This window comes from Odocoileus virginianus, unplaced genomic scaffold, assembly GCF_023699985.2.
Source record: "Odocoileus virginianus isolate 20LAN1187 ecotype Illinois unplaced genomic scaffold, Ovbor_1.2 Unplaced_Scaffold_14, whole genome shotgun sequence".
NCBI classification, from domain to species: Eukaryota; Metazoa; Chordata; class Mammalia; order Artiodactyla; family Cervidae; genus Odocoileus; species Odocoileus virginianus.
The window spans coordinates 911,004-923,291 of record NW_027224276.1 but is presented as its reverse complement, the minus strand read 5'-3'; the positions used below and the strand labels follow the sequence as shown (position 1 = coordinate 923,291).

General features: G+C 36.0%; 1 protein-coding gene across 7 annotated transcripts in view; it reads left to right on the top strand.

Annotated features, from left to right (window-relative positions):
• PHF8 (PHD finger protein 8) overlaps nt 1–12,288 on the top strand; it is a 99,123-nt gene that overhangs the window by 82,415 nt on the left and 4,420 nt on the right. For all 7 annotated transcript variants that reach the window (XM_070462809.1, XM_020876654.2, XM_070462810.1 and 4 more), the window contains 2 exons: nt 111–206; nt 11,219–11,328. In XM_070462809.1, coding sequence (XP_070318910.1) covers nt 111–206; nt 11,219–11,328 — 206 coding nt within the window. The remainder of the gene's footprint in view (nt 1–110; nt 207–11,218; nt 11,329–12,288) is intronic.

The window sequence follows — 12,288 nt, the reverse complement described above, 5'->3', positions numbered from 1 at the left end:
AGGTAAAGGGTCCACATGTAGGGGAGTGGGAGGAGCCCAGGTAGGTATCATTCTGTTGTCACTATTCTGGATGAGATCTCAGTTTACCCTGCTTTTCCCTCTCACTGCAGTTTACCCTTCCCTGGAGTCTGATGATGATGACCCTGCTTTGAAATCTCGACACAAGAAAAAGAAGAATTCAGATGATGCTCCATGGAGTCCTAAAGGTGACCCAGTATTCTGTCCTTAAACTCTGTGGGGGCGGTTGGGGAGGAGATAGACTGGCTAGGTGGGACATTTAATAATAGGAAGACACTCATTTGATCAGTGTCTGCTGTATGCCAGGTACCATGTTAGGTACTGGAACAAAAATGATCAATAAGAAACAAAGTTCAAAAAATGAAAAAAAAAAAAAAAAAAGAAACAAAGTTCATGCACTCAGATCAGCAAAGCCAGAGGTAATGGAGCATGTTGCTTTTGATATTATATGGCTTGAGGTGAAAGGAGGAAGACCTTGAACAGAGTTCAGCAAGCAGTCAAAGGCTCCTGAGAACATTCAGCTACCATCATCCAAGCCCTTTGGTAATAATATTGTTGTCAAAGGAGGGAAATTCTGCTGACTGTTGAGCTCTGCAAGGCTCAAGGCTCCTTAGATTGTCACCTGTACTAGCTAAGAGTCCACCTCTGAGGAAGGAAAAATGATTGTTGAGTTGAATATGGAATTTAGAGGGTAATAAAACAATTTTATTCATTTCACTGGTTGGGTGGTTTTTACAGTGGATGGTATGTCAGTTAGCCAAACCACTCAAAATTTAGTGTCTTACAACAATAGTTGATTGTTTCTCATGATTCTGTACATTGGTTGAACTATTATTCTAGTTCTGGACCAGATTGCCTGGGGCTGGATGGTCTAAAAAGATCTCCCTCAGGTATCTGGGACCTAATTTGGGGTGGCTAGGGCCTTTCTCCATGGGCTCTCTCATCCGCTAGGAGGAGATCAACCGTAGCTTTTTCACATGGTAGGAGAAGGGTATCCAGGAGCAAGAGAGGATAAGCCCAATGTGTGAGCACTTTGCAAGCCTCTGCTGTGTTGTTTTCTATTGTCCTATTAGTCAAAACAAGTTACATGGCCAAGCTTTGATTCCAAAAGTGGAGAAGTAGATTCTATTTCTTGGGAGTGGGAGCTGTAGTGTCTTCCTTTGCATACAAGGACATGTGAACAAATTGAGAGCCATTATTGCAACAGTCTGCCATAGAGGGTACTGGCATTGCCATAGAGGGTACTGGATATTATCTTATCCCTGTGGTTTTCTAGGAAATAAAGGGCTTTCTGTCCCCACCCAGCCTTATTTGACCTTTCTGGTAGTTGCTTAGGATTGGGGGAGTGGGCAGGCAGGACAGTCCTGGGAAGTGTTCTCTTAGTGAGTCAGTCAGCAAATGTTTCTTTTTTTCTTCCTTCAGGCCTCTTTTATGATTTTATTTTCTCCTATACTTTCTGGCTTTTAGCATAATAGAAAATTTGGAAAATACAGTAAATCGAGGAAAGGATAAAGAAGAAATTACCCATGATTCTGCTACCCAGAAACAGCTATATTTCCTTCTAGTCTTTTTTTATGCATTTTTCTTTTTAGGGTTGAAAGCACAGTCATATATCCTGTTTTAAAATTTTTTTGCCTTTTAGTCAAAATAATGTCTGTATCTGATAGCAAATAGTATAGAGGAGTTTAGGATGAAATATAGTGGTCTGCCTCTGCTTTCCCTACTTCCAATCCCATGCTTGAGAGGCAACATTGTCATTTTCATTTTTCTGGTAGTTGAGTCCAAAACCCAAGATGATAGGGTTTATACTACCATTTCTTGATTTATTATCTTAACCTCTATTTCTCCTTCCATTGGCTTTTGTCATTCTCTCTTGATTACCTACTGTCTAAGATGTGTACATTAATGCTGCTATTCTTTTTTTCTTCCTACAACCTTCTGTAAGCTGTACATTTTTGTTTATATTGTCATGGTTGTTAACACTGTCTTGTAATTAATACTCCATGTTGACTAGAAGTTGACTGTAAAAGTTGAAAACAAGTAAATATATCTGGCCTTTTAAATATTATATCATAAACATATCCCTATGCCATTATTTATACATAGTATTTTAATGGCTACAAAATATTCTATTCCATGAATATACCTAATTTACCTAACCTCTCTAATATGGAACATTTAGCCAATTGCCAAATTTTTACAATTAGTGATAACATTTGGAGTGAACATTTTTCTATGTAGATGTGTCTCTATTTATATGCTTAGGATAGATTCCCATGAAACTCTTGAAGTGTCGAGTCAAGAGTCTCCCTCCCACCCCTGTTCCACAGCCTTCCAGTTCCCCACCTGGAGTCAACGGCTGTTACCAGTTTCACATGTATCCTTTTAGACATAGTCACATGTATCCTTTTAGATGTAGTCACATGTATCCTTTTAGACGTAGTCACATGTATCCTTTTAGACGTAGCATGTACAAGTAAATGCATGTATATATTTTCTTTCCCCCTTAACTCAGTTGGAAGCATACTTTGTATACTGTTAGGTGCCTTTACTTTTCTCATTTAACAATTACATGTTGAAGATTGTTTACACTCCCACAAGCAATACATGAGTCTGCCTGTTTCCCTACACTCTTACCAATATAATTTGTTAATACGAATGTTTTAAAAGCTCTTGATATGTATTACCAAATTGTTTTCCAGAAAGGTTTTATTGGTTTATGCTCCCACCAACCATGTGGCCATGTGTGAGAATATTTGTTTATGAATCCTCATAGCTATTGAGCATATAGCTAAGAATAGTCTTTGTCTATGAGTAATAGGAACCTCTCAGGCATCCTTAGCGAGTGCTTATCCCTCCAGTGGAAGGGTCTTGAGTTGCAGTTAGGCAGAAGAGGAAGAACAAAAGGAGAAAGGAATAGGCCTGATGGGCATCCCTCCCCAAGGAGTTTTAAGTTCTACTTAAAAAAAAAAAAACTCCTTGGCTGAAATTGTGTCATGGCCAATGTTATCTGTTAAAAAGGCCAGGAAGTGTGGTTTTTAGTTAGATACCAATTAGCTAAGTTGTTCCACAAAGTTATATTTTTTATTAGTAAGCAGGAAAGGGAGAATGATACTGGGTTGAAAACAAGCAGTCTTTATTTTTTTGACCTTTGGTGATTCACAAGCAAACAATAGCATTTCACCGATTTAATTTGAATTTTTTGATTAGACATTTCCTATATGTTTATATTAGCATTAGAATTTCTTCTTTTGTAAATTTTATGTCTGACTTTTTCTCATTTATTCATGTAGGTCTTCAAGATTTTCAGAGGCCCTCTTTATATATAATAAATAGTCAAATATATATAATTTATTTATACTTTTTCCTCATTCTACATAAAAAATATGAATATTTCTATGTCAAAACGTGATCTTATCCATTGTTTCCCTTTTCAGAGAGCAGATAATTAATGCACACCACTGTATTTTTAATATAAGTATGCATATATGCATGTATATTTCTCTAAAGAGAAAGCCAATAACTTTTATCATATTTTCAAAGTAGATTCTTAACTCAGAAAAGATTGAGGCAGTTTACTAAAGATTTTCTCATTAAAATCAATAATAAGACAAATATACCCATCATCCCTGCTGTTATTTAGCACTGCTGTAGAAGTTCTAGACAGCATAATTAGGAATGAAGCAGAAATAAGAACTATAATTATTAGAAATTAAGAGAACAAATTATCATGATATGAGGCACCGTACGGGTGGCAATCCTGATCATTGTATCTGTAGCAACTTGCAGAGTGCCTGGCACATGGGAGATAATAAGTATTTGACAAGTGAAAGAAATGATATAATTGTATAACTAGAAAAATGTAAGGAAATCAGCTGAAAAACAACTAATATGAGAATTTAATAAATTGGGCAATCTCTGCATATAAGCCACATATCTAAGAATCAGGAATTGCCAATATCAGTAATAAGCATAATACACTGAGGGGGAAAAAAGATCCTATTGACAATAACAACGATTATATAAAATACCCAAGAATAATCTTAAGAAGATATGTGTGAGACTTATGTGAAGAAACTTCAAAACATTACTGAGGAACATATAAGAAGACCTGAATAAATAGAGTTATAGCATGCATCTGATTATAAAGACTGATTTTTATAAAGGGTCATTTAATTAATATATATACTTAACACTATCCTAAATCAAAATCCTAATGGAATGTTGTGGAGAACTCAATCTAAGATTAATTTAAAAGAGTAAACAGATATGATGAAAAGAAATTAGCCTTTTAAGATTTAAATATACTATATTTCTATAATAATCAAATTAAATGGTTACAAGTACAAGAATAGTGAATATTTTTTCCTTTGTGTTTGAAGAATTCTTATGAAAAATTTCAAGTATACACAAAATTAAAGAGGCTGGTATCATGAATACTCATATACTTATTACTGAGATTTAACAACTGATGTTTTACTATATTTGCTTCATCCGTTTTTTTTTAAGCATTTTATGGGAAATTTCAGACATCAGGACATTTCTGTTTCCTTGCTTACTTTATGTCTAATTGTTCTATCCATTAGAGAAAATAGGGTATTGAAATCTCTAGCTATTGTTGTTGAATTATCTGTTTCTCCCTTCAGTTCAGTCAGTTTTTGCTTCATGTATTTTGGACTTCTGCTGTTAAGTGCATATGTGTTTATAGTTCTCATACCTTCTTGATCTACTGACCCTTTTATCATTAAAAAATGTCCTTTGTTTTTAGTAGCAGTCTTTTTCTTAAGCAATTAAGTCTATTTTTCTGATATTAGTATAGTTTTGAATCTGAAATGTGTTTCTTGGAGACAGCATATATTAAGATTATGGTTTTTTATCCATTCTGCCAATCTGCCTTTTAATTGGGGAATTTAGTTCATTTGTACTCAGTGTAATAACTGACAAAGTAGGGTTCACATTGTCCATTTCTCTGTTTGTTTTCTCTGTTTTATTTCTGTTTTGTTCCTCAATTCTTCATTTCTGCCTTCTTTTGTGCTTAAAAGCTACTTTCTATTGTCCATTTTAATTTTTTTCTATATATATTTGAGTTATTTTTTTAGTGATCTAAGGGATTAACATTAATATCTTAATTTATACAGTTTGAATTCAGAGTAACATCAACTTAATTTCAATGATATATGAAATCTTTGCTCCTGTATATTAATAGTTCCATTCCTTTTAACCTTTATGTTATTACTGTCACAAGTTAAATATAACATTTTTATAAATTGTGTGCCCATGAGTATACAGTTATAATTATTGCTTTATGCAACAGTCTTTAATTAGGAGGAAAAAATGGGATGCAACAAAAATATGTTTATACTTCTTTTTATATATATGTATATATATATAGTTACCTTTACTAGCACATTTTATTCATGTGGATTTGATTTACTGTATAGTGTCCTTTCATTTTAAGCTGAAGAGCTCTCTCTAGTATTTCTTATAGGGCAGGCCTACTAGCAGTGAACTCTCTGGAATATTTTTGCCATTTTTTAAGAGTGATCAATTATTATTATTATTGGCCACACTGTGTGGCATGCAAAACTTCCTCAACCAGGGATTGAACTTGCACCCCCTACTTTGTAAGTGTGGAGTCTTTAACCACTGGGTCACCAGAGAAGTCCTATATTTGTTTATTTGGGAATATTCTGATTTCTTCTTTTTTGAAGGATAATTCTGCTGGATTTAGATTTCTTGGTTGAAAGTGATTTTCTTTGAGCACTTTCATTATGTGATCCTACTGCTTTTTATCTAATTCCATGGCTTCTGATGATCAGTAAACTGTAAGTCTTTTATGAGTCACTTCTCTTGCTGATTTCAAGATCCTCTGTCTTTGGTTATGATATATAAACTCTTTGAGTTTATCTGTCATGAAGTTTGTTGAACTTCTTGGATATGTAGGTTAGTTTTTTTAATCAAATTTGGGAACATTTCAGCCATTATTTCTTCAAATAGTCTTTTCACTCTTTTTTATTCTCTCCTTTGAGGCTCCCATATGTGTATGTTGATAAATTTGATCACATCCCACAGATCCCTTTGGCTCTGCTCATTTTCCTCATTCTTTTTTCTTTCTGCTTATTAGACTGGGTAATCTCAAATGACCTCTCCTTAAGATCACTGAATCTTCCTTCTGCCTACTCAAATCTGTTGTTGAAACCTTCTAGTGAAATTTTCATTTCAGTTACTTTTCAACTCTAAAATATCCATTTGTTTCCTATTTATGGTTTGTCCCTTTATTGGTATTTCTTTATTTGGTAAAATATCATTCTCATATTCTCCTTTAGTTCTTTAGACATGATTTCCTTTACCTCTTTTAACATGTTTGAAATAGGTGGTGTAAAGTCCTTGTCTAGTAGGTCCAACTTTGTTTAGAAAGTCATGGAGAGTTTTTTTTTTCTTGGTTACTTTTTCCCTGTGTGTTGCTACCCTTTCTTGTTTCTTTGCATATCTTCTAAATATTTTTGAAAACTAAATGTTTAAGTTAATGTGGCAACAACTCTGGAAATCAGATACTCCCCACTTCAATCCCCAGGGTTTGTTTTGTTGCTACTTGTTACTTATTCATGGAATTTATTCAGAAAAATCACTGAAGTAGAAGTTTCTACTCAGTTAGCTTAGTGGTCAGCTGATAATTGGATGGTGATTTCCCTAAATGCCTGGAACCAATAAGTCTTCCAGGACTTGACAAGGGGCTCTGTGTTCATGTTGGGACATATCTTCAGCACTCAGGCAGACAATTTACAACTCTACCTTAGCCTTCACTTCCTGCTTTGCACAGCCTCAAAGTCAGCCTTTCCAGATTATGCTCACAGCCCCTCTGCATGCAGAAGTGAGATTTTAGAAGCCCTTAATTGCCATTTTTGCTGATGTCATTCCATCATGACCTACTAAATATCAATGATTCAGTATTCATCTCTATGCAAATGACTTTTTCTTCTGTAATCGTAGTACTATTATTTGACACCTGAGTAAAGTAACATTTATTTCCTAATATCATTTAATACCAAATGCTTATTCAAATTTCCCCCAGTTATATAAAAAATATCTTATATAATTTACTTATTTAAGCCAGAATCTATTCAAGAACTATACATTTCATTTGTTTTTTATAACCACTTAATCTTATTCATTATTTAAAATTTTATGAGAATTTTCAAGTGTGTAAATGTAAGAGAGAACATAAACACCCATATTCTCAATACTTTGATCCTACAGTTGTAATATTTTCCTGTATTTGCTTCATTATCTATATCTATCTGTCTATAGTTTTTGCTGAGCGACTTTAATGTGCAGCCACCGTAACATAGTATCTTACCCCTTAGTACTTAAGTATCTCCTAAGAATAAGAACACCCTCCTGCATAACCATACTACCTTTGTTATACTTAACAGTTAATAATTCTCTGAGATCTTTTAATAACCCAGTCCATGATCAGATTTCCTCAACTATCCCTACAAAATGTCTTTTATAGTTTCCCCCAAAAAATCCGGGTCTGGTCAGGAGGTTAATTTTTTTTTTCAGATTAAAATAACTTGCTCATGTGTTAACAGGTCAGGATTTTGGAAAGGACACAAGGGGGACAGCTTGTGTCTATTCCTTGATGTCTGGGATCTCAGCTGGAATAATTTGAAGACTGGATGATCAAGAGTTTGGATCATCTAAAGTTTCATTAACTCATGTCTGGTGCCTGGGCTGGGAAGACTCAAAGGCTAGAAGTACCAAGCAGAGTGCCTTTATGTGACCTCTGCATGTGATGGTTAATAGCTTCCTTACTGCCTGATGGCCTCAAGGCAGTCAGACTTCTTATGTGGCTGCTTAGGGCTCTTAAGTGTGAGTGTTCCAAGAAGCAACATGGTAACTAAAGTTGCTTTTTCTGACATAGTCTCAGAAGTCATGCAGTGTCACTTCTGTCACATTCTATAGGCTACAAAGCAGTCTGCTCAGGTTCAATTGTGAGGAAACATAGACCCCCCCCCCACCTATTAATAGGAAAAGTGTCAAAGAATTTGGGATCTTGTTTTAAAACCACCACACATAGAAAGTTATGTTGTTTAGTTGCTAAGCTGTGTCCTGCCCTTTTGTAACACCATGGACCCCTCTAGGCGCCTCTGTCAGTGGAATTTCCCAGGCAAGAATATTGGAGTGGGTTGCCATTTCCTTCTCCAGGGGATCTTCCTGATCCAGGGATCAAACCTGCATCTCCTGCATTGTAGGTGGATTCTTTACCACTAAGCCACCAGGGAATCTCTACAAAACTATAGAGAACACTATAAAATACACTCAAGAATCCATGACTGAAAATTGTGCAGTAGCATTTTTGCTAGGTTGGCTCCAGATCATTTTTAAAACAAATCAAACATCACCTTTAAAGAAAGGACTTCACCCTCCTGAATTGCCTGTTCTAGAATTGGCATACTGCTTATACAGAAAGTCTCCTTTATGGTAATAACAATAGGTAACCAACCAAGGGATCTTTAAATATAAATCCAATAGTACCACCACTTCTTTTTTTCTATGACTTTTTTTTTCATTAATTAAAAAAAGTGAAATCCCATACACCCACCACTGAGAATCAAGTTATAAAAATTTTGCCATATTTGACTCATCTATAACTTTCTTTTTTTAAGACTGTCTAAAGCAAATCCCAGATAGTGTCACTCCCTTCCTCTCCACCACATACTTCAGTATGCATCTCTAAAGTATACATTTTCTCACATAACCACTGTCCTGTCATCATATATAATAGCAATATAATAATTTGATAATTTGCCTCAATGTTACCTAATACTAACTCTGTAATCAAATTTCCTTAACTGTGTAACAAAAAAGCACTTTCATAGTGGATTTGTTTAAATCAGGATCTAAACAGGGTCCATATGGCATTTGGCTCTCTTATTTTTTGAATCTCTCTTAATCGAGAGAAAGCCCTTCCTTTCTTGTTTGATGCTGTTGAATTGTTACAAAAACTAGTGTAATTGTCCTGTAGCACACCCCACCTTCTAGATTTGTTTGCTTCCTTGTGACATTGTATTTTTAAAGAAACCAGGCCAGTTATCTTGTAGGATGATTGTTTGCCCTCAGTGTCATTTAATTTTTTAAAAATCTGTTGTTTCCTGAAAACTGGAAGTAATATGAACTGCTTACTTGATGTCAGGTCTTTGGCAAAACTACTTCCCGGGTGATGCTGTAAATTTCCTATTGCATTACATTAGGAGGTGCATGAAGTTTGCCATCTTGCTGTTAGTGACGGTAAGAGGTGAACTCCTGATCTCACCATTATAAAATTCTTTTTTTTTCTCTTGAGACTAGCAAGTAATCCATAAGATAATACTTTGGTACTATCTGAATATCCAGTTCCCTAAAATCAGTTAATTCATTAGGGCTTGCAAACCTGTGGTTTTCTTCCTTTTTTAAAAAAAAAATATTTTTAATTGGGGGAAATTGCTTTACAATGTGTGTTTGTTTCCACCATACAATAACACAAATCAGCCATAATTATACGTATATCCCCTCCCTCTTGAGCCTCCCTCCCTTCCCCCATCCCACCCCTTTAGGTCATCATCACAGAACACCAGGCTGGGCTCCCTGTGTTATGTAGCAGCTTCTCAGTAGCTATTTGTTTTACACATTAAGTAGTATATATATGTCAACACTACTTTCTCCATTCATCCCACTCTCTCCTTCCCCCACTGTATCCACAAGTCCATTCTCTATATCTGAGTCTCCATTCCTTCCCTGCAAATAGTTCCTCAGTACCATTTTTCTAGATTCCATATATATGTGTTAATATGTGATATTTGTTTTTCTCTTTCTGACTTACTTCACTCTGTATAATAGGCTCTAGGTTCATCCACCTCACTAGGAACTGACTCAAATTCATTCTTTTTTATGGCTGAGCAATATTCCATTATATACATATGTGCCACAGTTTCTTTATCCATTCATCTGTTGATGGACATCTAGGTTGCTTTCATGTCCTAGCTATTGTAAATAGTGCTGCTATGAACATTGGGGTACATGTGTCTTTTTCAGTTATGGTTTTCTCAGGGTATATGCCCAGTAGTGGGATTGCTGGGTCATATGGTAGTTTTATTCCTAGTTTTTTTAAGGAATCTCCATACTGTTCTCCATAGTGGCTGTATCAATTTACATTCCCACCAACAGTGCAAGAGGGTTCCCTTTTCTCCACATCCTCTCCAGCATTTATTGTTTGTAGATTTTTTGATGATGGCTGTTCTGACTGGTGTGAGACGATACTTCATTGTAGTTTTGATTTGCATTTCTCTAATAATTAGTGATGTTGAACATCTTTTCATGTGTTTACTGGCCATCTGTATGTCTTTGGAGAAATGTCAAACCTGTGATTTTCCAATATTGTTATTCCTTCTACATTTATTAGCTGCCATCTTCTGTAAAGAGCTTTCCCTCATCATCTGGGGTTGTTTGGTTATCCTGAAATACAATTCCTATATAAAATGTAGGATGAATAACTATTTTTTCATTCAAGATTGTTAAGACAGTATAAAAAAGGTTTTACAAAAAGATGATCTTCAGGAATTCATAGCCTGGTTATTAGACAAAATAGCACACATTAGCATTAGGGAACGACACTGGATGGTATGTGTTATGTATTAAGTGACTTGTACATAAGTTCAAAGGAGGGAGGGGTCAGTGTGAGCCAAAGAAGCCCTAGATGTTTTGCATAGAAGATTGATTTTGGCTTGCCTTTGAATAATGGGCAGGTTTTAAAGACGTGGACAAAAGGGAAGTGGGTACTCCAGGCAGTGTGGATATTGGGGAGGAGGGCACAGGGGGAGAGGATGAGCTGTATATGTTCTGGAGGTATATATAATAAGGAAACCATTCTGTCTGTAGAAGCTGAGGATATAGGAGTGGAAATAAGGTTAGGGAGGTAGGTAGGGAGTAGAACATGGACAACTTTACATGCCAGTTCAGGGATATTAACTTTTATCTTTTAATCAGTGTGTGTTTTGTGTACCTTGGGCATTTGTAAATTAGCCTTTTACCCATTGGGAAGCAAAATCTGGCTTTGTAAAAAGCTAGATGGAGGAAAACTAAGGAGACACCTTTTGGGGGCTCAGGGGTCATGAATATGATTGGTATTCAGATAAATGTCTTCATCCTGTTCTCTCTGCAGCCCGTGTGACCCCAACTTTACCAAAGCAGGACCGTCCTGTGCGTGAGGGGACCCGGGTAGCTTCTATTGAGACAGGCTTGGCTGCAGCAGCTGCAAAGTTGGCCCAGCAGGTAGGTGCTGACACTTAGGTAATGACTCTGCCACTGATCATAGTTTGATTTAGAGTCTCAAAACTCAGACCTTCAGGCTGATAGGATCCCACTGTTCTCACTGGGAAGTGGGTAACTTGTGATCTTTATCCATGGCATTCCAGCTCTCTCCTATATCCTACATATCCCAAATGACAAAGCTACTTCCACAGGTCACACAGTTGACATGATTTAGGGTGAAAGAAAATAAGGGGCCAGAGAAAAGTACTTGCATGTATCACTTGGGTGTGTGAAAACCTCTCATATGGGAAGGACCAGGTGTCCTTGGGTGAGAACATTTGGCTTCAGATGAAGCTCTGAGGAGGTGACTCAGTTGAGTGCACTCAATTTCTCAGACTCCCATTAGTATGGGATTTTTTTTTTCCGGAAAGAGGCTTTTCTTATCCTCTATACCTTGATATTGCCTTGATCTTCACCCTCTGCTTCCCAAGAAAGCTTCACCCACCAAGTTTTGCCCTAGAATCAAGTTGACTTCCTAGCATGTTATCGTTTTCAAAGTTCTTAAATGTGCTCCACCTGGGAGCAGTTGGAGGTGAGTCTTATGGTTCTCTCCTTATCAACATCCCCTTATATCCCACATCCTATAGCTTAGAGCATTTATTCACCATCAGCTTTATGTTAGGTGTTTCCATGTACAGTGTTTCATGTAATCTGTCCAGTAGCCCTGTTCAATAGGCAATATTTTCATCATTTTACAGGTGAAGAAAATGAGGCTCTCTTTAAGTGACTAGTCCAGGATAATACAGCCAGTAAATGGAGGAGACAAGATTCAAACTCATATCCTCTAACTTCAAATTTCATGTTACTTGCTGTTTAAATAAAATGAAATAATTAAATGTCTATATGATTCAGTAATTACATCCTATTTAAATTAACTTTTATTAAAAAATTTTAAAAAATAAATTAACTTTTGATAGAATG